The sequence below is a fragment of the Cricetulus griseus genome, chromosome 10, assembly GCF_003668045.3.
Source record: "Cricetulus griseus strain 17A/GY chromosome 10, alternate assembly CriGri-PICRH-1.0, whole genome shotgun sequence".
In the NCBI taxonomy this organism is placed as follows: domain Eukaryota; kingdom Metazoa; phylum Chordata; class Mammalia; order Rodentia; family Cricetidae; genus Cricetulus; species Cricetulus griseus.
This window is the reverse complement of record NC_048603.1, coordinates 8,386,965-8,408,928: the sequence shown is the minus strand read 5'-3', so window position 1 is coordinate 8,408,928 and position 21,964 is coordinate 8,386,965. Positions and strand designations below refer to the sequence as shown.

The 21,964-nt window shown below is 45.8% G+C and overlaps 1 protein-coding gene across 1 annotated transcript in view; it reads right to left on the bottom strand.

Moving 5' to 3' along the window:
• Positions 1–695: 695 nt before the first annotated feature.
• The window catches only part of Sybu (syntabulin), a 112,436-nt gene continuing 91,167 nt past the window's right edge, over positions 696–21,964 (bottom strand). The window contains exons 7-10 of the mRNA XM_027431435.2: positions 11,205–11,307; positions 5,287–5,490; positions 3,348–3,497; positions 696–1,785 (exon numbers count right to left, since the gene is read on the bottom strand). Of these exons, the coding sequence (XP_027287236.2) occupies positions 696–1,785; positions 3,348–3,497; positions 5,287–5,490; positions 11,205–11,307 (1,547 nt within the window). The remainder of the gene's footprint in view (positions 1,786–3,347; positions 3,498–5,286; positions 5,491–11,204; positions 11,308–21,964) is intronic.

The window sequence follows — 21,964 nt, the reverse complement described above, 5'->3', positions numbered from 1 at the left end:
ACTAATTTTTTTATTTCCATGCTGAACTTTGTGGGTACAAACAATTTACAATAAAACACTATATATAATAAGCAAAAAATAAGTTAGTACGTTGTAACATGGTATATTTACAGAGTTCTATCAACTGACAGGTTTAAGAGCAAATGAGCCTTTTTAAGACTTTAGAGCTACATTTAGTTAAAAGAGAAAAAAAATCAAACCTCCTGAATCCCAAAAGACGGTAAAGAGCTATTCAAGTGTTCTTCGAACCAGTCGCACAAACACACTTTGATCTTTTTTTTTTTTTTTGGTCACAGTCCCCTGCTATGCACAAGACCACGGGAATGCTGGGACAGTCACACAGCAAAGCAAGGAGGGAGAACATGCCAGCCTCGGAGAGGCTGTGACGGAAGTGCAAGCTGCATGGGAAGGGGCACCTCGGACGACACGACACTGCAGGGGCGTAAGCATGCTTCCTATCCCACACTGCTGCAGCTGCAGCTGGGGCGTCTACCAGAGCCAGGTCTGCTCGCCTCGGGAGATAACCTAACCCTCACCAGGCTTCGACCCACGACAGTGCAAACCCAACAGCGAGGAGCCAGACGGACAGATCACAGACGACTTGCACGGACGCCCCTGCTGCTGCTCTACCTGGCACACATACCACCCCACGGACGGATGGACGGATGGACACAGGGCAAGGTAACGGGTATTAATTAGGAGTTGATGCGCAAGGCTGTGCGGCGCAGCGAGTGGAGGGCCACCACGCAGCAGCCCCGGAGCAAGGCCCCGATGTTGTAGACGGGGTCTGCGCCCCCTCTCTGAGTACTGAGCGCCCACAGGACGGTGGGGACCACCGGGGCAGCCACGGCCAGGAGGTCCACCAGGAAGCTGCGGCTCCAGTACTGCCCCACCGCCCCTCCCTGGGACAGCGCGAGCATGCCGCCGCCGCTGTCCAACCTGTCTTCCACGCAGGCTGCAAAATCGAGCTCCCTCATGAGACGGTTTGCAGAAGCTCCCTCGGCTGCTGCCCTGCCACCACTGCCGCCACCACCGAATGGGATCTCCACGGGAGACAGGAGGATGGCCGAGTTGGGACTTGCTGGGGTCAAATCGACCATTAAGGCAGAGATGGATTCCGGGAAGCTTCCCACCGAGCCAGCCTCAGATTCATCTGGGGACCCCGCCCAGCTGGTGGGACAGGAGTCCCGAAGCTTCAGCACGCTCTGAATGAGCTCGGAGATGGCCGGGCTGAAGGGCACCACGTCGGTCTGCACCGCCTGCTCCACCAGGCTCACCAAGGGGAGAGCCCCGAGGGTAGTAGAATGAACAAACTCCAGCTCACCCGAGTCTGTGGTGGTGGAGGTGGTGGCTGTCACCATGTCATCTAACAGATCCGTGCCCTCGGCCATGCTGTCTCCCAGGAGCAGCTCGCTGTCAGCACCTTCCTCCGTAACCTGCTCCTCCAGGAACGGGCTGCCCAGAGGTAAACTCTTCTCCGGGGACTCACAGGCAAAGTCTGGACACAGCTCATCCCTCAGGGCACTGTTGTGTGCCATCTCCATGCTCTGGAGCAGAGACTCCAGCTTCTTATTCTGGATGTTGATGTCCACAAAGTACTTCTGAATGCCTTTGTCTTTATCAGCCAAGCTGCTCCGCATGGTTTCAATGACCTGTTTGAGCTGCTTGATCTCTTTCCTGGCTTCCTTGAGTGCCAGCTGGGCCTCCACTCTGTGGCACTCCTCCTCAATCCAGTCTTCCCTCATCCGAGTCAGCTGAGACTTGAGCTCCACGATTTCGGATTCCCTAGAGGCAAAGCAGGCAAAGTTACAAGCCAGCTCTGAAATAGACAAGGGACAATCGACAGCAGCCTGAGGCCTGTGTGTGCTCTTCCACATGAAGCCCAGACGTTAAAGCACTTTGTTCAGAGTTTGTTTGGGGCCAGTATTAGCCATGGAACCTCCCCTTGTAATTATAAAACAGCTGAGCTAATAATAGTAACCAGAATCACAATAGCTGCCATTGTCTCCTATCTGAACCCTCACTGTGGAGCTGGGAGTCTGTGTGCCAAGCGTTTTGCTGGCATCATGCTCCACGCCAAACTTAGCGTCTGATGTTTCACAGCCTACTTCTCACTCTGTAGTTTACTCTTCAGTAATACGGATGGACAGCCGTAGATGAAGAGGCCTTATCACCTTTAATTACTGATGAAAGAGAAAAGCCTTGTGTAACTGTCCTTATATTCCAGTGACACTTTTTTGAACCAGAAAACGCCGTATGTTCAGGAAGAACCTTGTAAAAATTGCTGTGTCTGTGTGGTCTCAGAAAAGAGCATCGTGAAGCTGTGGTGACTCTCTGAGGTGACTCTCTGAGATGTCTTATCATTCACCATAAGCTATTTTCAAACCTTTGCCGAGACATCCTTACATACAACTTCTCCAAAGTCAGCGCAAGTATGTATGTATCTCCTGTTACTTGTGAATACAAAGATCAGGCGGTCCATAGCGCCATGTATCTGAGAGCTATTTTATCAAGCTTTTGGATGCCTTCTCTGACAAGGGTTCAAAACTTCCCCTAAATCACCAAAGAGGTGAGCTCGGGTCACAAGTCTCTATCTGGTAAAGAATCACATTCAATAGGAAGATAAAACCTCCCCACCTGCACTGTCTGTCCTGACTCTGGCAGCCAAGATCCCAGGTTCTTATCTTGTGGCAGCAGAGGAGGAGGATGGAGCAGGTCAGTTCCCAGAGAATGCTCCCTTCACTAAGCACCCAGCACCCAGTTAGAGCTGGTATGTCTGGTAGTCACCTTGTCTCAAGAAGTTCCAAGAGAAAACCACGAAGCAGAAAATCTGGCTTATTCTCAACATTTCAAACGTTTTTCTCTGTCTGTGATAAGATCTAGACACTGGCTGGTTTTGTTTTTGTGTGCCCCCCCCCCCAGCCTTAACAACAGTCCAAGAATAACGACGTATTTCCTTCAGCATGGAAAGAGCTGGCAGGAGTTACAGAGCACACAGCTATAGCTCTCTCCAGAGACTATCGGGGCTTGATGGGCCCACTGGGACCCGCTCTACTGGAAGCAGGAGATTGTTCCTGCAAGTGTTCCTGCCGTTTAAAAATAGTCATGTACACACCCAATTCTTCATGCCAAAGCAAGCACACCCAGTAGCCAAGGTCCCCTCTAACCTGTTAGCTCCTGTGAGCTTCTGCAACAACCAGGGCACAATGATCAAATGTGTCTGGCTGAAGACTGTGAACTTAATAGAACTGTTTTCTTTTTCATCCTCCTGGGTAGCCTTGCTTCCTAGTTGACTTTCTGGGAAGAAGGGACTGCTAAGCCTCGGGGTGTAGAAAACCCACATTTACCTCTCATGAAGTCGGCGCTCAGACTCCTTCAGCTTGGTCCTCAGGTGCCTCACGGTGACCTCCTTCTGCTGCAGAGGGGTCAAATACTGTTCCGGATTGGGGGGTTTGACACCGTGATTCTCTCCACAAGACATATACCTTCCAGACCGCCTGAAATAATCCGAGGAATAAGGCGTTACTCTTTGCCCTGTTTTCTTATACTGCATGTCTGTGCACACCCCCCTCAAATTGGGAGGTAATCAAGACATAATGAGCACAGAGCCTCTGTGATGGGATTAATCCCCTCAGCAAGGGTCCTAACTACCGGGAAGATGCAGGACATGCAGAGTAAATGTGATGAGAGTAAATAGGATCTGAGTGCATTATACACATGTATAAAAGTCACAATGAAAACCTTATTTCATACCATTAAAATATGCCAAAGCAAACTCTCTACACCACGTTCTTTGTGAGGGTTCAATAAAGAGGAGTATTTATCCCTAGTGCGCCTCGAATGGGCTTTGGGAGCCCATTCCCCATGGAGAGATACTCTCAGCCTAGATACATGGGGGAGGGTGTAGGTCCTGCTCCAAATGATGTGACAGACTTCTATGATCCCCATGGGAGGCCTTATTTAAATTAAAAACAGAGTCTGCAACACATAAGTAAGCTTGGGCATGTGGTGCCATTCCAGACTCAATCCCCCGGACTGAACAAACGCCTCATTTGTGCTGGTCTGAGGGCACCCGCTCTATGGCTCTCTGGACATGCGGCTGACAGCTGGAGCAGAGTGTCAGCAGTGTGCTGGGGTCCTAAGTCTCAGAACAGATAACTGTCAGAAGGTGGACTGTTGGTCACTCGTGAGACTGGGGTGTATGTGTGTTTGTGGGCACTCTAGGGCTTAGGAATAATGTCCTATGAAACAGTGCACGCTTGCCTGTGGGCCTCGGCTGTCACTCCAGATTAACAGTTGTAACCTTAAACAACACGGGGGGACCAGGAGGGAAGGCAGAGACAAGGTGACCTAACTTCCCTCACAATTGGCCCCTGCCTGAAGATCTTGCTTATAATTCCTTGAATTCAGATTGTCCTGAGGTCGGTGGCAGTGTAAGCTTACGGATCTGGTGGGGATGGAAAGTTCCCTGTTTGGAGGGAACAAGGCCACCTCACTCTTCCCAGTGTGTTTTACGGAGAAGCACTCTGTGTTCTGCAAACACAGCCCAGCTGGAATCTTGGCCCTTGTCAGGCCTGGCCCAGCCTGGGCATCCAGGCCATAAGAGAGCTGACTAATGAGAGCAGGGATTGCCGGGGAGGAATAGGGGCCGTGGAAGGCTGCCAGGCTCTCCTCCAACTCTGGGCTCAGTTCAGGCTCCCATGCCGCTCGCCCCCTGTGCCTACTCTCTGCTCAATATGGCCACGGTCAGTTCCCAGCCCTCCAAGCCCTCCTCCTCCCCACCTGTTTCACCGACTGTTAATGCCCCACTCACCTTTTAGATGCCAACTTTTATTTTGTTAGTGTGGCCACTCTTACATATTCACGTAGCAACAGACAGTTGGTGAATAATCTAAATTGGCTTTTATATTAGCCTCCTCCTCCTTTGGGCATTGAGCCCATTTGTGTTCACCCCTCTATTCCCAGTGTTCAAGACAGACCCTGCTACCCTAGGCATTGAACCCAAGCACAAATCCTCCCCATGCCCGTGAAATTTGAACAATTCCCTGCCACTGTGCCATTCCCTGTTCCCTGTCCACCAGCGAATTAGATTGCCCAGTGTTGTTTCAGCTGATGGTTTGTGTTCTTTCTGCATCGACCTTTAAAGGATTAGCTAACTGTGAGAAGAGAAGTGTCTTCTTACAGGTTAAAGCAGGGAAGCAAAAGTTACACAAATCTTCCCATCTCAAGGAAAGCCCCAAACTGGACAAAATAAGAGGCGTGCTTTCAGAGGCAAATGGGACTCACCTCATTACTGGACTACAGTCACTTCCTTTGTAGGAGCCGGAGTTGCTGCTACTTGGAGAAGAAGGGGCGTAGCTGGAGTGGATGCTATTGGGACTCAATGGATTCCTGCACAGAATAGACACAAGGTCCTTTTCCCTTGGGGACGGTGGGCTGCTGCCAGCCTTGTGGGATGATGCTCCATTGCTCCGCCCATGGGGACCTCGGCTGAAAGAAGATCATTACAGAGCCAATCAGAGTCCTTGTGGCTGGAGATGCTAAGGTCTACCGGTGCTCCTTCCTAAGGCCGCTTGCTGCTAAGGAAATCTGATGCCTAGAGTTGACTGGGACACCGTGTGGTCACTTAGTGGTCCTCATGAGCAACTTTTTTTCCCCCACCCACTTAATATTTGATCACCTTTTATCACGAGCACAAGGAACCCCCCCCCCTCTACTGTTATTTTAAGCAGTTTCTATTTGGTGTTGCACGCTCCTGTAGGAGGCTAATGCCTTTCTAGTGAGGACTTGGAACAGTATCGCCCTCCTCCAAGACATTCCCACTGGTACCCAGAGTAAGGGCTAGACTCCTTAAAGTGACTCACGGGTCCAATGCATCACTTGTTCCAGCCTCTCCTACCATTCCTAAATACCCCAATACGCCAAATGCTTTAGCTTCCTGAAGGATCTGTGCTTGTGTTCATCTATTTTTATGAACCTATAATTTTTGCTGTCTAGCATGATTGCTGAATGAATTTACTGGTCCTGGCACTGCCATTTACTTAATATTTAGGAAAGCCACTTTTTGCACACACACATAAACCTACACACACATACCCCACAAAGATGTCTCATCTTCCTTGTAGAGTTGCTTCGAAAATCTAGCCTGGTGTGGCACACCCTTTTAACACCAGGACTTGGGACATAGAGGTAGAAAGGACAGGAGTTCAAGGTTATCTTTGACTATATAACAAGTTGGAGGCCAATCTGCATTGCATGAGGCCTGTCTTTACAAAAGGCAAGTTGAAAAGGTCTGAGAGTGCATCCCAGAAGTTCCCTGCACCTCAGCTCTGGGCTGGTATTACAGGATCAGCGTGTTTAGTTTTTTCCTGTTCATCTAGTTCCAGAGATTTGATAGCCAGTAGGGTTTGGAAAGCATCCAGGGAATGCTGAAATGACTTAAAACAGGATAACATGTTCTGTCAGGAGTATCGCTTGGTGTTACAGGAAAATTCAGAGGAAGAACGTTCTTTTCATACAACAATAACTGTTTTGTGGGGAACCTCCTCAATCTGTGGCTTTAAGTCTGGTCCTGTCCCCTCATGCGTTCCAGGGAGCAATGTGTGTAAAAGTGAGTGGTAGTGTGAACGTGGGCTCGGTGCCTGCCATCACTTAATTTCAATTCAGATGCAAACCCAACTCGCTGTCAACCAAGTACATTGCACATGAATGAACCCACCGAATTCTAAACTTACAAGTTCTTTCCTCTTGGAATCATCCAAATTGACTCACACTCTGCTTCACAAAGGAGGAGACATTTTTATGGGGAACAGATGGGCTGATGGCTTGGTGACAAGCCCACTTCAGCAGCAGCCCAAGGGTGGGAAGAAGAACATGAGAGTAGCAGAAAGGAACATGTACTCTGGCTTGCATTTTCTTCTCTATGCTTCACTTCTAAGCCTGGCACTGGCTATTGTATTTTCCACTGTGACTACAAGAAAATATGGAGGGTTAACCCTTGCAAGTGATGAGAGAATATAAAGAATTACCCATAACTTCTCTGTTAACCACCCCTTAGGGCCGTGGTCCTCAACTTTTCCATTGCTGGGGACCATTTAATACAGTTCTCCTCATGTTGTATATCGGGATCCGAGAACTGATTCCATTAGGGAATTTCTCTAGGTCCAAAACTCCGGAGCTCTGGTCTGCATTGTATTGTAGGTGCTATCTGATTTGCTGGTGAATGGCATAGCCTCAGTGGAGAATGTCCCCTAGTTTTGCATCTCTACAGGACTAAGCATTTGAATAGGCCTGCACCAGGGCAGAGGGCTCAGTCTACATGACCGAGTGAGGACAGAGAGTGAGCAGGTATTGGGCGGGCAGAGAGGTCTACAGGAGGAGAGAAGGTTGAGAGATCTGAGGATAGGGTCTAGGAAGATGGGAGAGAAATGGTCTCGGGGTCAGGGAAGAATGGTTAGATTACAGCCAGGAAGATGCTGAATAAAGGAGAGACTCTAATTTTGCAGCATGGAACCGAGAGCTCTCTAAAGATGACAAGATGCCTGTGTCTGGTCTTTATCGCCATTGGGTTGCTAGGAGTTTCCAAGTTCACGCTCCCCCACTCAGGCTGAACCTCGTGGCTTTCCTGTTTTGGGGCTGAGACATTCCGGGCCACAACAGTTGTGGTGACCCCAACCATAAAATGATTTCCTAGATCTAATTTTGCTTGTAATCGGAATTGTAAATATCCAATATGCAACTCCCAAAGGGGTTGTGAGCCGCAGGTTGGGGACTGCCACCTTAGGGCCCTCTGTGACCTGGTGCTGCTCCAGATTCTTTGTGAACACTTGGCCCTCATCCTGTCAGACAGATTCCATCACTGCGTCCCATTCACCCACCCATGCATCCATCCCTGAGGTTCAGGGAACATAAACAGTCTAAGAATGCATAGCAGATTGGGGATTCAAAACTGGCAAATTTCAAACTTCACAGCGATGCTTCCCACTTTAGAGACATGGAATGCACGCATGGCTTTGGTCCTGTAAACAATTCCGTCAGGGTCTCATTTGGATGTGGTTATTGTTTGGATAGTTCTCTTGGGCACTGACCTTGCAACCAAGTACTGAGTTACAGGATCCATGGCAAGCATTAAATTAGGTGATTTCAAGAAAACTTACCTACTACGTGGAACACAGCCAAGACTCGTCAAGCTATAAAACATCACTTATAAAGTCTTATAAAACAGTCAAGTCTTCATATTGGTATAACTGAAAAAGCAGAGTGTGAGGGGGAGCTTGGGTGGAGGGTTTTTATTGGGGGAAAGAGAATGGGAAAAGTGGGGGAGAGGGGAGACCGGCCTCTGAGGACAGGAGTGGCAGAAGAGAGAGAGAGGGAGGGAGGAAGGGAGGGGAGACAAAGACAGACAGAGAAGCAGAGGGAGAGGAAGAAAGAGATGGGAGGTGGGCGGGACCCGTTTAAAAGGGAACACAGTGAATGTGCACAGGTGGTGCTCTTAGTGGCTGCAGCTGAGGGCGAATTCTGTCAGAACCCCAAGGACAGGCCGGTACAGATGCCTGAATACTAACACATATATGTTTCAGGACATGAATCTCATGACGCCTTAAGAGCTAATTTTCAAAAAGGAAGCTTGATGTTTAAAACTATTTAAAAATATGGACATAAACATCACCAATTTAGTTTCAAAGGAGAAGCTGGAGTTCCATATTTGTCGTGACCATGAAGTTTCTCCACTACCCTTTGTTCTAGCGGGCAAGAGCAATGCAATACACAGGAAAGAGAAAAAATTGCTCACCCTGAACCCTTCCTGAATACCTGGACAGAGTACTGTAAAAGAACTTACAGAAACCTCACAGGAGCCCAGGGGAATCTCTTGTTTCCTAGCCATAGGCCCTTTCATTTCAGGGTGTGTAACCACCAACACCCCACTGCTTTTTCTTCTTCATCACCATCGTGACTGTCATCATTCCCTGTTGTCATTGTTTTGGACTTAACTCTGTTACTGTCAATATCCCAAGTTCATATGTTGGGGCCCTAGTCCCCAAGCCTTGAGTATGTGACTGCATTTGGTGGCAAGGCTTTCGAAGAGGTAATTAAGGTTAGGCGATTATGCTGGGCCCTGGTTCAGTTTAACTGATATACATACAATAAGGGGGAATTTGCACACAGATGTGTACAGAGAGATGATAATGTAAGGATACACTGAGGTCAGGCATCTTGAAGCCAGAGAGGCTCAGAAGAAACCAGCCCTACCAGCCCTTGATCTGGGAGTTCCCAGAAATACCATCAGAATCGGATGATGAGTTAGTTGATTTACAAGTCTCTAAAGCTTTGCTTCAGAGATTACCTGTCAAAAATCTTCTCGACAATTCCAGATGTCCCTGACATCCCAATATTCCTGCTGTAGCAGGAAGCAACTACATTTGACTCTCCTACAGTCTGGGATGTATAACCAGCCCACCTACAGCTGCTCTTAATGCTTGGTCCTGTTGAACAGAAAGATTACATGACAAGCCTAAGATAGTCCATCACTGAATTTACTGATCTCTGTGCCTGGATCAGGCAAAGAAATGAGGAGCCAATATCAATTTCCATATACTAATTGTTAAAACCTTGAGGTCTATTACTTGGCTATAAACAAAACTGGTATTGGGCTGGAGAGACGGCTCAATGGCTAAGAGAGATTATTGCCCTTACAGATAGATGGCTTGGATTCAGTTCCCAGCACCCACCGAAGGCCACTCAAAACTGCTGGTCACTCCATTTCCAGAGCATGGCACCTGGACCTATATGGTGCACATCATCTCATATAGGCACAAATACATACATAAAAATAAGAAAAAAATCTAAAAAAAACCAATTCTGGTATATCTCATTTGCACAAATTGTTTTATATCTACAACATCAATTTTGGATCACTTTTCAAAAAAATTTCTGAGTTTCAGACTAGAATGTTTTCTCTAGGATCTCCACGTTATTGACATTTTAAAACGTAGCTACAAGCTCCAGTTCCTTTGAAATGCCCATTAAAATTGCGTTCTTTCTCGGCTCTTTTTATTTGCTACAGTTCACCATGGGGACGTGCTGGCCTGCTTCTCAGGGGACGACCTGTCTCATCTACACTGAGAATGTTTGCATCCCTCCCCTGGGATCGCAGAGGCATCTTAAAACCAAAGGATCAAGGGGGTTGGACAGAGCCACAGGCCTTATTTACTGTGGGCTTTCCTTTTTTCTCATAGGTTTGTCTGAATTGACTTTACTTTTAGCATGAAGCTGTGCACTGGAGGTGTCTTAGTTCCCTTTATAAACACCACTGAAACCGTCTGTTCACCCGAGAGAAATAGGAACTATTTGCACAGGGTCCCAGAACGGTAAGCTTGTGGAAATGGAAAAGATCTTGAAAAACAATTCATTAGTGCTTAAAATAATTTTTGAGTGCAATAGAGAGTGATGTGACGTAATAAAGGCAAAAGACATCCTCCAGGTGGTGGTGATGTCCCTCCACCCTTCCTTCTCCGTTCCTGATGGAGCTCACTCTGTCACTGGGGGGGGGGGTCCTGGAACTACCACATCAAAAATGGACCACATGCCCTATTGCACTCTTTCTCTATTTTCCCCTTGGCATTTTAAAAATTACATAATATACCCATGTATTATCTTTTGTGCATCACAAAAAATAATTACAGCTTTTACTGACTTTCGTTTGCAGTGCCTTACAGCAGATGCTCAATGAATACCTAGTGAGGAATGACGACACTCTCCATGGGTAGAAAATCCTGGGCTTAGAACCCCTCCCATGAAATGTGAGCATTATCACGTGTCTCCCATAATTCTCTGCCCCCAATTCAACTAATGTTAAGGGTGAAAACTTTACTACGCCTATCACATGGCAAGCATTGCCCTAACCAGAAAGCCTCCAAGGCAGGCATCATGATGATAACTCTATTTTGCAGATAAGAAGCAAAGTGTAGGGAAATGAAGCCCCTTGGAAATGAAGCCAAGGCCTGATAGAGACAAACGTGGGGGCAGGGAGAGCAGGCTCAGTGGGTGAAGCAAGGAAACCACCAGTTGCCAATCGCTGTGGCATACCTAACAATCAGCCTGAGGACTAATGACAATCTCAGAGGCCAGGTGCTTCCACAGAAACCTGTGGCCCGGAAGTCCCCTGCATCAAGTTCCATAATTAGAGAGTAGGAGTCAGTGCCTACTTGCGTGAGAACGAGGATCGCTTGCTTGCTGCCGTGGACATGTGGACCTCAGGAGCCGACATGCTACCTGTGCTGCTGGAGGAGCTAAAATCAGCTTCGCTGCCTGAAAAACAATGGGAGGGAGGGAGGGAGGGAGAGAGAAAAGCATGAAGGAAACAAGAGCCAGCCAAGGACAGGAGCCAGTGCCCTGCCTCCCAGCTCCCAGCTCCCAGCTCTAACCCTCCAAGTGCCAACATTCCGGAGCTTCCCAAAGCTTTGTGCTTCCCTCAGGGCAGACGAGAGAAAGCACAAGACACCGTTTCATAAACAGGCTGCAACAGAAGGCCACGCAGATGGTTTCCCAAAGACCAGTCTCCTGCAGACTATAAACAGTGACCCCAGCAGGGCAAGGAATCCCAACCCCGCCTGGGCTGCTGCTCCCATCAACAGCTCACGCCACCCCAAGTGTAAGCAAAAGGAAGACTACTGATCAGGACGAGAGTTGTTTTTCCCAGAAGCTTATCTTGGAGCCCTTGCCATCAGCTCCTGATAGTTGAATTGGCACCTCTGTCTGTTTTCAGCCAGTTAGAAGCAGTCAGAAAAGTCCTGGCTTCAGGAGTGGCTTGAGCCAACACTGTCTGATTACAGATGCTTATTTCTCTGACGGCAGTGTCGGTGTAGGTGTATACATTTAGGGACAGACTCTTACCCTAAACAGAAAACTAACACTTCTAAACAGAGAGACAGTAATGGGACCTGTGAGGGCGACAGAAATTGGGGATTTGAACTTTGAGGGAGGGCTGTTAGTTTACAAAAGGCATCATGAGAACATGTGAGCTTGCTCTCTCTCTCTCTCTCTCTCTCTCTCTCTCTCTCTCTCTCTCTGTGTGTGTGTGTGTGTGTGTGTGTGTGTGTGTGTGTGTGATAGCATGCTGAGTGTTGGAATCATGTAAGCCCATTTTAGTAAGAAAATATCAATCACATATCAATAATGGAATGATTGCCATAGGTTTTCTAGGGAAGTGAAGGGGGCTGGCCAAACATAGAACAATGGAAGCAATAAAATAGGATGTTTCCAAAGGCATGAGATGGCACATAGCATTGAAAACTGAATCTAGGTGCGTTTTATTTGATCTTCTCACGGAATTCCTTCAACATAATCTGTGTGGTCGTTTGGCCTAGAACCCAGAGACAGCTCCCATTTCTGAGATGAGAGAAAGAAGAATGATTTGAATCCTGCCATTTCTCACAAGACTGAACCATTATTGTCATCACAATGAGTATTTATTCGGTGCCTAGTAGGCCACCCACTCTGCACAAGGTACTTTCTGTAATTCCATTTGGGAAACTGGTACGCCAAGATGGACCTTGACTTCACTGTTGCATTTTGGAAGAAACTGAAGCTGGGCTTGTGGGGAGGTTGATCCAGGGTGGGATCAAGTCATCAAGACATGTCTGTGATGCTGTACTTCTTGCTACCCTGGGGAGGCAGAGGATGGAGTGAGGGGGTCAGCAGGCTTTCTGGGATCAATTATAAGTCACCAAGAATAGCCTGGTACAAGTGTAGCCAGAGTGGGACCATGCTGTGTAGACAGGTTTTATTAGTTCTGCCAGTGGGAATAGTGGATCATAGCAAGACAAGCAGAGGAAAAAAAAAAAATCTCAAGCATCTAGGTCCACTCAGGATGCCCAGCTTCTTTTGGAAAAGAGTCAAGAATGACCTGTTGGCTGAACAATAACTCATTCCCAGTTTTTAGCAGGTTATAGTGACGATAGGCTGGGAGCCAGACCAGCAATTCTTTATGCACGGAAGAAACCGTCTAATGATGGCATGCATTTCTAAAGCTTGGTGAATTTAATCAGTTGCTACTGAATAATACACTCGGTAAACTTAGCATTTGACGGTCTCAAAGCCTGGTGGTTGGTAGCGCAATCTGGCAACATAACTATTCCTGGCAGCCTGGCTCCCCAGCTTTGTCTGCGAGCAGATCATCAGGTTGGTTACTAAGTGACAGAGATGGGCAGTTTGCAAAAATATATCTTGTTGTTATAGCCTCTGTGCCTAAGGTATTATTTTCAGATACGAAATTACTACTTGGAAATACCTGGTTTTCGTTTCCTAAAAGATATGCAAAAAGATGTGATAACTTCCCACATAAAAACAGAAATTCTAGAACAGAAACCGACAGTCACTAAATATCCTGGAGGGCTTTTACTAAAAATCTAGGATGCTGTTGATCTCTAGAACTTGTGTCTTCAAGCTAAATGGTTAACATGGTTTAACATTTAATTGCTACAGGGAAACAATATGCCATCTCTCATATTTGCCGAGTCTAATGTCTCTTTGTTCTGGTAGATTCTTTTATCTCCTCCACATCTGTAGAAGATTAGGAGCCACCCTCAGGGTGGCCAGGGTGGCCAATGCTTAGAGCTGTACTCCAAACCACTTGAACGATATAGTGGTGAAATTATGCATATGCTACTTTCCAATGATATCAGCTAATGATTTTTTTTTTTAAATTGTAATTTGGGGGCTGGTAAGATGGCTTGGTGCAAAAGCTTGGCGTTCCTCTTCTTCCTTGTAACGTGAGAGCAGAACACACCCAGTGACTAAATGCCAAGGCCATGGGATTAGAGAAGGAAAAGGAAAGGGAAGTTTCATCCCACCCTGAAAACTAAATTTATCCTCAAGTCACTGCTTGTGTTTAGGAATTTAGAATGCTACCTTTTTGCTTGTTTTTTGGAACGCTATGGAATCCTTATGCATTTGATCACAGAGCAGTCTTACTATCCGGTAAACACTGACAAGTCCTCCTCATCTACCAAAGGAAGTACCTACAAGTCCTCGGCTGCCCTTCATCATTGCAACTGTCAAATTAACCCAGATTAACCGTCTATATCTTCAGTTGGAATGGAGGCCGATTTCCACTCCCATCCCCATTCCCCATCACCACAAACACACGGTTATTGTCTTTAACTGCCTCTGGCGAGGACACAGGAGTCCCGTTCCCTAGGGCCAAGCACACCCTTAACGTGATAGCTGGAGCAGTGCGCACAGTTACCCCAGACACTATTGAAGGCCCTCAAGCCCATTTGGTGGAGCTGGCTCTTTGCTGGGGAGGCTGCAGGGGTTCAGCCACAGCAACTGAGAAACGTGCCACAGCCAAGCACAAGCAGAGCTTTCTGACTGTTCAGGCATCTAAGGTTGCCACAAATGCCATTCAGAAAGGGGGCTTGCGATCAAATCCATTAAAGGCAAAGGATTCTTATATTTCGAAACGGAAATGGTCTTTAAAAGCTGTGAGCAGAATTTCCACTTCTGTTATTGTAAGTTCAGAAGTGATTTTCTTCCATTATGATCGACACTCACTTGGTGGAACACCTAGATGCTGAGAAGTCTAAATGACAGCACTTAGAAGCAAAAGTCCAAATTTAAAGTGTCTAAAAATAATGTATATCAAAATAAAACTGCTAATGGGGAAATGTAAATGCCAAAAGTAAATGACAGGCTGAGAAGAAACATATGACATAGGATGAGAGGCGAATTTCTTTGTGTCATTGAAAACTTATGAGAATTAGGGAAAAAAACAATAAAAGAAATGAGCCAAGGACATAGGAAGAGATGAAAGAACAATAAAAACAGTCAACACACATGAAAAGTTACTCAAAACAGGGAGACATTTTGCATTGATCAAACCAGAAAAATTTCCGGTAGTGTGTGTTCTATTAAGAGGGTGTGAAAACAAAGAAAGCCGGTGAGAGTTCTGTGCCGATGCTAAATGCACAAAAAAAGCAACCTGTCTCCTCAGACTTTGTGTCTCACAGGTGCACCTGAAAGACAGCCTTGGTGTCTATTAATAGTGAGAGGCTAAGCCAGGAAGCAGAGCTGCTGTCGGGAACACAGCAGTCATAGGAAGAGTAACGTGGGCCTGTGGAAATGAGAAGACCTTGAAGAGTGTCATTTAGATCAAACACAGGACAGTGGTGTGGGGTGTCTGCCTTTGTGTAAGCAGAACTTCCAATCACCTGCAATTTACTATATTCTAGAGCATTTTCTCAAGGATGACAATGATCTGTCAATTGTGGCCTCCCTGGGGAAGCGTAAAGGAACTTGGAAAAGGGCAACTACAAACAAACACATTTCCACGTTACTATCGTCCCGAGTCATCTTGTTTTCCTGGCCATATGCATATTTTTTTTACAACAAAACTATTAAGGGTGGTGACTTATGGAAAGTATTTTACAAGTAATCATGACAGTGAACATAGCATTTTGAGGGCTTTGGAGTCAAGAGACCTTTGATCCCAGGCTCCTCTAACTAATAATCTCTGTGGAATCCTGAAGCAAGATGTCTACCCCATCTTCTACCTCAGTGTCTTCACCTATAAAATGGTGATGACAATATTAATAGTTTTACTAAACAACTGTGGGAATTCGTGTGAAACTTACAAAGAAATGACAACAGGACCAGGTATCCATCAAGCGCTCAACATATTTTCCTTATTATTTCAGTAGAACCACAACTACAACACATCCACAATATATATAATACTGAACGCAAATATTTTTAATAATCACTCAATACAAAGGCAGTTTTCCCTAGAATTGTTCAATGAAGAGTTCCTAAAACAAAGCTGTGTGTTGTGTATACAAGTACAAAACAGACTCCTGACAGGCTGCTCCAAGAAGCTGGTGAGTTGCCCTTAGGTCTGAGTCTTACTTCCAGAAAAGTCCAGGGAGAGTGCTAGCACATTTACTACAGCACCCAGCAACCTGGCCAGGTGGCTTCCAAGGACTAAGAATGTAAGCAGGGACGTATCCACAAGTAGACTCTAAGAGAGCTAAGAGGTCAAGGGCCGTTCTGCAGTCTGTCCCCTTATCTTTACAGGTTAGCTACCTGTTCTTGGCAGGCATACAGGCAATGCACCTGTTCAACAAGAGTGAACGAGAGAGCTATAAACAAGGCAAAAAGAAAGCTCAGCAAAGGAGGGGAAAGCCAATACTTTCTAACCAAAGGCATTGCCCTTAACTAGATATTTGGTTTTGATTAAAATTGCAAAAACTCTCTTAAAACCTTAGGTACACACACACACACACACACACACACACACACACACACACACACACACACTTAAAAGGTTAATATATTATTTACCTAGTAAATGTTTGTTGAACATTTGTCCTGCCCATGTGTCAGGCAGATAATAGCATAACGATTCCAACCTGTATGGCTGTTGTTAAAGGAGAAATGAGTTTGTACATAGAATATGCCTGATACACTCATTAATATTCATATTGTTAATAACTTAATGATTACTATATCTTAGCATACAAGACACCATGTATGATAGTGCATTTTCCTGGGGAACACCTAAAGATAATCCAATTCTGAAGGTGTAAGACGAAGGTATGTAGGAATGTATATTTTTAATACTTGTCATTGCTGACTGTGGAGTCCACCATGGGGCAGAGCTCCAACAGTCAAGAGAAGCAGACTTTCTCTCCGTGTTCCACCAAATTTCCAGAGCTGTTCTCAGTTGGGGGAGCAGAAGCTTAAGCCGTGGCCATCAAGGAGAGGAGGAGTTTAGTGGCAAATGCTCAGGAGAGAGGACTTTAATTTGTACAGTGACGTGTGCTCTCATGGGTCTTCAAGAACTCTTTCTGCACTGAATGCTTTTTTATAGGATCGGAGGAACATATGTGGGGCAGTCTGAAAGAAAATGGCTCCCAAAGGGTGTGGCACTATTAGAAGGTTCGCTCTTGTTGGAGTAGGTGTGACCTTGTTGAAGGAAGCGTGTCACTGTGGATGCAGGCTTTGAGGTATGTGCTCAAGCCACACCCAGTGAGACAGACCACTTCCTGTTGCCTGCAGGATGTAGAACTCTCAGCTACCTCTCCTGAACTGAATCTCCCTGCATGCTGCCATGATGATAATGGACTGAACCCCTGAAACTGTCAGCCACCACCTCAATCAAATGTTTTCCTTTATAAGAGTTGCCATGGTCAAGGTGTCTCTTCACAGCAATAGAAACCCCAACTAAGACAATCTGGGAAGAATATACAGGGCACAGACTTTTCAAAACTGGGCCACTCCCAGGCACTTTCATATAAAAACTTGAGATGCAAAGTCAGTATCACTCTTGGTAGTTGACCCATGGTTTAAGGCCCCCCATTTATCCTGCTTTAAAAGAAGGGACATCCAATGTATGACTGCAGGTGTCAAGCGCCATGCAGCAGAGGGAAACATTTTACTATTATTTACTGTATGCTTTTGTTCTGGACTTACGGTAGATTTGGATTTGTGCGTTAACCTTAGGCTGTTTCTCTTGATGTAGCCTATGTATCCATGGCAGAGATACTGAAGACGAATAAAAGACCCCCAAATAGGTCTCTCTTACCTCTCTTGGCAACAAGCTTGATGGCAGTTGGGCTCCAGGAGTTGCCCCACCCAGACTGCCTTTTCCTAAACAGGGCTGGGGAGAGTCCCATGCACAGTGGTCAAGAACTTCATTCTAATTGGTTATCTAGAGCACGGATCTGGTAAAAATGGCACCACTTCCTTGAGGCATTTTTCTCACTCACGAGCTCCTTGTTTCAATCTATCAGTTTGGTGGGCTGAACGGAGTCTCTGCCCCTTTAACAAAGCTAGCTAGAAAGGATGCTGCTTCTATTTAAGAAGTATTCATCTGGTGTTCCCCAACATGAGATGACTCTGCGTGTCTGGCAGGAATACCTAAACCAGGGAAGAGCAGCGTACAAGGTGGCAATGATGACTGGAAGCGGTTTGCCATGTAGGGGGCTGGGAATTGAGGAAGGTGATGAAGGACTCGGGGAGAAGCATTGTGAGTAAGATGCTGGCAACAGTAAAAACACAAGAGCAAAGCTGTGACTTCTGGTCCAGAATACAAGACAGAGGACAAGGATGGACAGATTTCTTGGCACTACCTCTCCCCATCCACTCTTGTCTTGTGAGGACAGGGGTACAGTCAGCTTGTATTGCTAGATCTCAATAGGAGAAAAACTCCCACTTGCTGGAAGCAAGTCGGCATAATTTACAACACCCCGCCAAGGCATCACCAAGACTCTGAAATAGCTTCTCATTACTATGCTTGAACACATTTACAAATCAACTCTGAAATCTAACAGCCTCCAGTGTCTCCCCGCATCTTCGTCTCTACTGGTCAGCAACCTTCGGGGCACATCTCAGTCTACGGTGGATGCTCTTGACCCTTGGCAGCAGCAATGACAGCATCACACGCCATAGAGTCCATCCACTAGACTTTCACACTGGATCATACCCTTGACGTCCCTAGTCGCATTGCCTTCTAGCGTCGCACTGTTTTCATAGGCCAGCATTTTAACTCTGGCATCAGCCAGGCTTCCATTCCTAACCTCTCTGTGCCTTGCATTCATCCCTGAAGGGACGATTGCTAGGGGATGTGTCACATAGACTTCTAAGAGCAATGCAAGTTGTGTAGGTAAACAACCATAGTGTGTATGTCATAGCATTGCTAATATCTGAATTTTTCTTACTATCGTCACCTTCCCTGAATCACATATCTGGATCCCAACATGTACAGAAGTAACCAGGGGTAGGACTTGGAGCAGGGACCCAGGAAGCAGGGAAGCCATCATGGCATATTCATTGGAAGGAAGAATTCAGAACAGACACACGAAAAAACAAAAGGCAGACAGTCTGGCAGAGGACAGTGAAAACCCCTTCTGTTAGCCTTAGAGTATGAGCGACTACAATGTGAATCCTTAGATCTCATCTATATTGGGCAACAGAATGTTTCACTATTTGAAGAAAGTCTATGGCACATTAGACAGTGAAGACCCATTTAGCAAAACCTTCTGGAGGAGTAGGAGTGCGGTTCTCAATGGGAACCAAGAGCTCAAGGCCAAGATGTCACTAGTTCACTTTTGTATGCCCCACAGTTATTTTATTTATTGGTTTTCCAAGACAGGGTTTCTCTGTGGCTTTGGAGGCTGTCCTGGCACTCGCTCTTGTAGACCAGGCTGGTCTCAATCTCACAGAGATCCGCCTGCCTCTGCCTCCCGAGTGCTGGGATTAAAGGTGTGCGCCACAACCGCCCTGTGTCCCCACAGTTTTTTAATTCCTAACAAACGTCAGATTGACAACCGGTCTTCATTTCAGGAAGAGACACATATCTTAGCAGGGACATAATTTTTGCAAAGAAAGCAACACAGATTCTTTCTGGCTAAAGGATTAGGACATTGGGCAGGAAGAACACAGAACCAACCAGCTTTGGAAACTATACGTGACTACTGGAGACTCAGCATCCAGAGCAGAGTACACATGAGGAGAAGGAGCTAAGTGGAAATAGTAACATGAGAAGGAGGAGAACACTCAGAAGACCACAATGGGGACTTGGAGACAGATGAGCTTAAAATCTTCCTGAGTCATGGGACCCAAAGTCTGTGACCAGTAGAGTTAGGGGTTGCTCTTATTTGACTCAGAGATACTTCCTTGTCTCTTCTCTGAAGAACATGTGAACACCATTCTCAGAGAGATGGATACCAAAGGAAAGACTTGCCTGATTTCCCTATAGTACCATCACCAAAATTCCATCCAAAGGGTTCTACTGACAGCCTCTAACAGTCTTCTGCTATATCACCTTAGTGATCATTGTGTATAAAGTAAGCAACTGCCAGGGAAGATGGGAAATAGAGATGCAAAGGGTTAGATTACACTGCTGTATGGGACCCAAACGTCATTTCTCTATGGAAGAGTGACACTTTACTATTCTCTCTGTATCCTAAAAGCCGTTTTCTTCATTTGTTTTTTATTACGAATCCCAGAAGCACAAAGTTGGTTTAAACCCAGTCTTTGGATCTTGAAACCATTGGTCCATGCCAAACTAACCCTGGTATAATTATTGAGTCCTTTGTGTGCCTATGCTTTATTTCTTTATGCTTAATATTTTAGCAAGTGAAGAAACCACCGCCATCACTTGCCACAGAAACTTGATGCCAACGCCAGTCTTCCCAATCTTACCCCTGTTGACCATTTACTTGTTTCTATTTTTTGTAATTAATGAGCAGGTTATCATCAGATGTATAATCTTTGGGGACAATATTTAAAAATCTCCAAATAATTGTAACTGAGTTTTATTCCTATTTAGTATTTTATTATGCAGTCTATACAAAACCTTACTACTTCATTTTCCTGTTGATGAGAGAATGAAACAGATTAGCTATTTTTTATTCTTTTATTTGTTTTTTCTTTGTTGTTGTTGTTTTGTTCTTTGAGACAAGAGTTTCTGTAGCTTAGGCTGACCTCAAACTCAGTATGTAGATGAGGGTGACCTTGAACTTCTGAACCTCCTCCTTGTACCTTCTAACTGCCAGGATGATGGGTGTGCCCCAACATGGCCTGCTTTATGTGATGCTGGGGATGGAACCTAGTACTTTGTTCATGCCAAATAAGCAATCTACCGAAACTGAGTGACAGCCCCAGCCCCTAGCATTTTCAATCTGACATTTGCATTGCCAGGAATCCAACTCTTGCCCACAAAAGCCAAAAACAAATCCATAAGTAGGATTGGCAAAAGGCAACGTCCTACAGAGCACCCGTCCTTAAACCCATTTCCAGCTCCTTACAGAGACTCAAACATTCAGAAAACAGAAACAAAACCTAGAAGCTCTGCTCTGCTCCCTCCCGATTTCTGGGTGTCACATGCCTGTGGTCATTGCTCCTAATCATCCAGAGGTCCCTCATGCCCTGGTGGCCTTGTCTGTGTTTCCATGACTCTGTCCCTTACCTTGACAAAGAGACAAGTCAATGGATGTGAGAAGGTAACCAAGCTCTAGATTTTGCATGCAATCTATTTGAAGTAGACAACCTTTGTTTGGGGGAGGTGAAGAAGAGAAACAAGTTTGTGCCAGTGACCACAGCAGTTCAGAACTTGATCCTGCTTTTAAGGCCAAGCACTAGGTTTGAGTGAAAAGTGGTGGAAATGTCTGAGTTTTAAATGAAGGCCTTATTTCTTTGGTTTTATTATTATTATTACTTTTTTGAGAGGAGAAAGCCGCCATGTAAAAGTCTCTATTAGAAACCAATTGTCTTGCTTTAGGGACATTAAAGCCAAAGTAAAGATTGCCCTCTGCTTGTTGTGTAAGCACCATGAGTTTAACCATGAGTTAAAGCTGATGTTGTGCCAACATGCCTTTGTGGGTGAAATAACTGCTTGCAGGTCAGGTCAGGCAATGACGGGAACAATTTTAGACCAGCCTGTGTTCTAAGTCACCAGTGCTCAGCATCCTTCTAATTACGGTGTGATTCTTGGAGGATGAGTTGACATCACCTAGAAACATGTTTGTGACTCACTGAGAATGGTCTTCGTGAAGTTTAGTAGCTTACAGTTGGGGCTGGGCTCAGTGCTGCTGAGCCCTCCAGGTCCAGAAAGTCTAGAATCACAGCTCCAAGACACTCCTGTGCCTGCAATGACCTCCAAGGCAGTTTCATTGGCGGCTGCCTCAGACAGAGGTTTGACTGTTATTTCAAATATAGTTATATACTACAGTCTATATTTTTGGAGTTGTTGTTTACACATTTGACATCCAAAATGTGAAATTTTAATTAATTTTACTTGGCAGAGCAGTGGCTCTTACTGACTGTGCTTCCTGCAACTGTCAACATGTCCTGTACTTTGTTCCAGCGGGTTCTAGCCAGCAGGTTCAGGGGTCACCTTTCTGTTCCTCTATTTAATGACACAGTGACCTTGGTCTCAGGCAGTTGCTTAACCTCACTGTGCCTC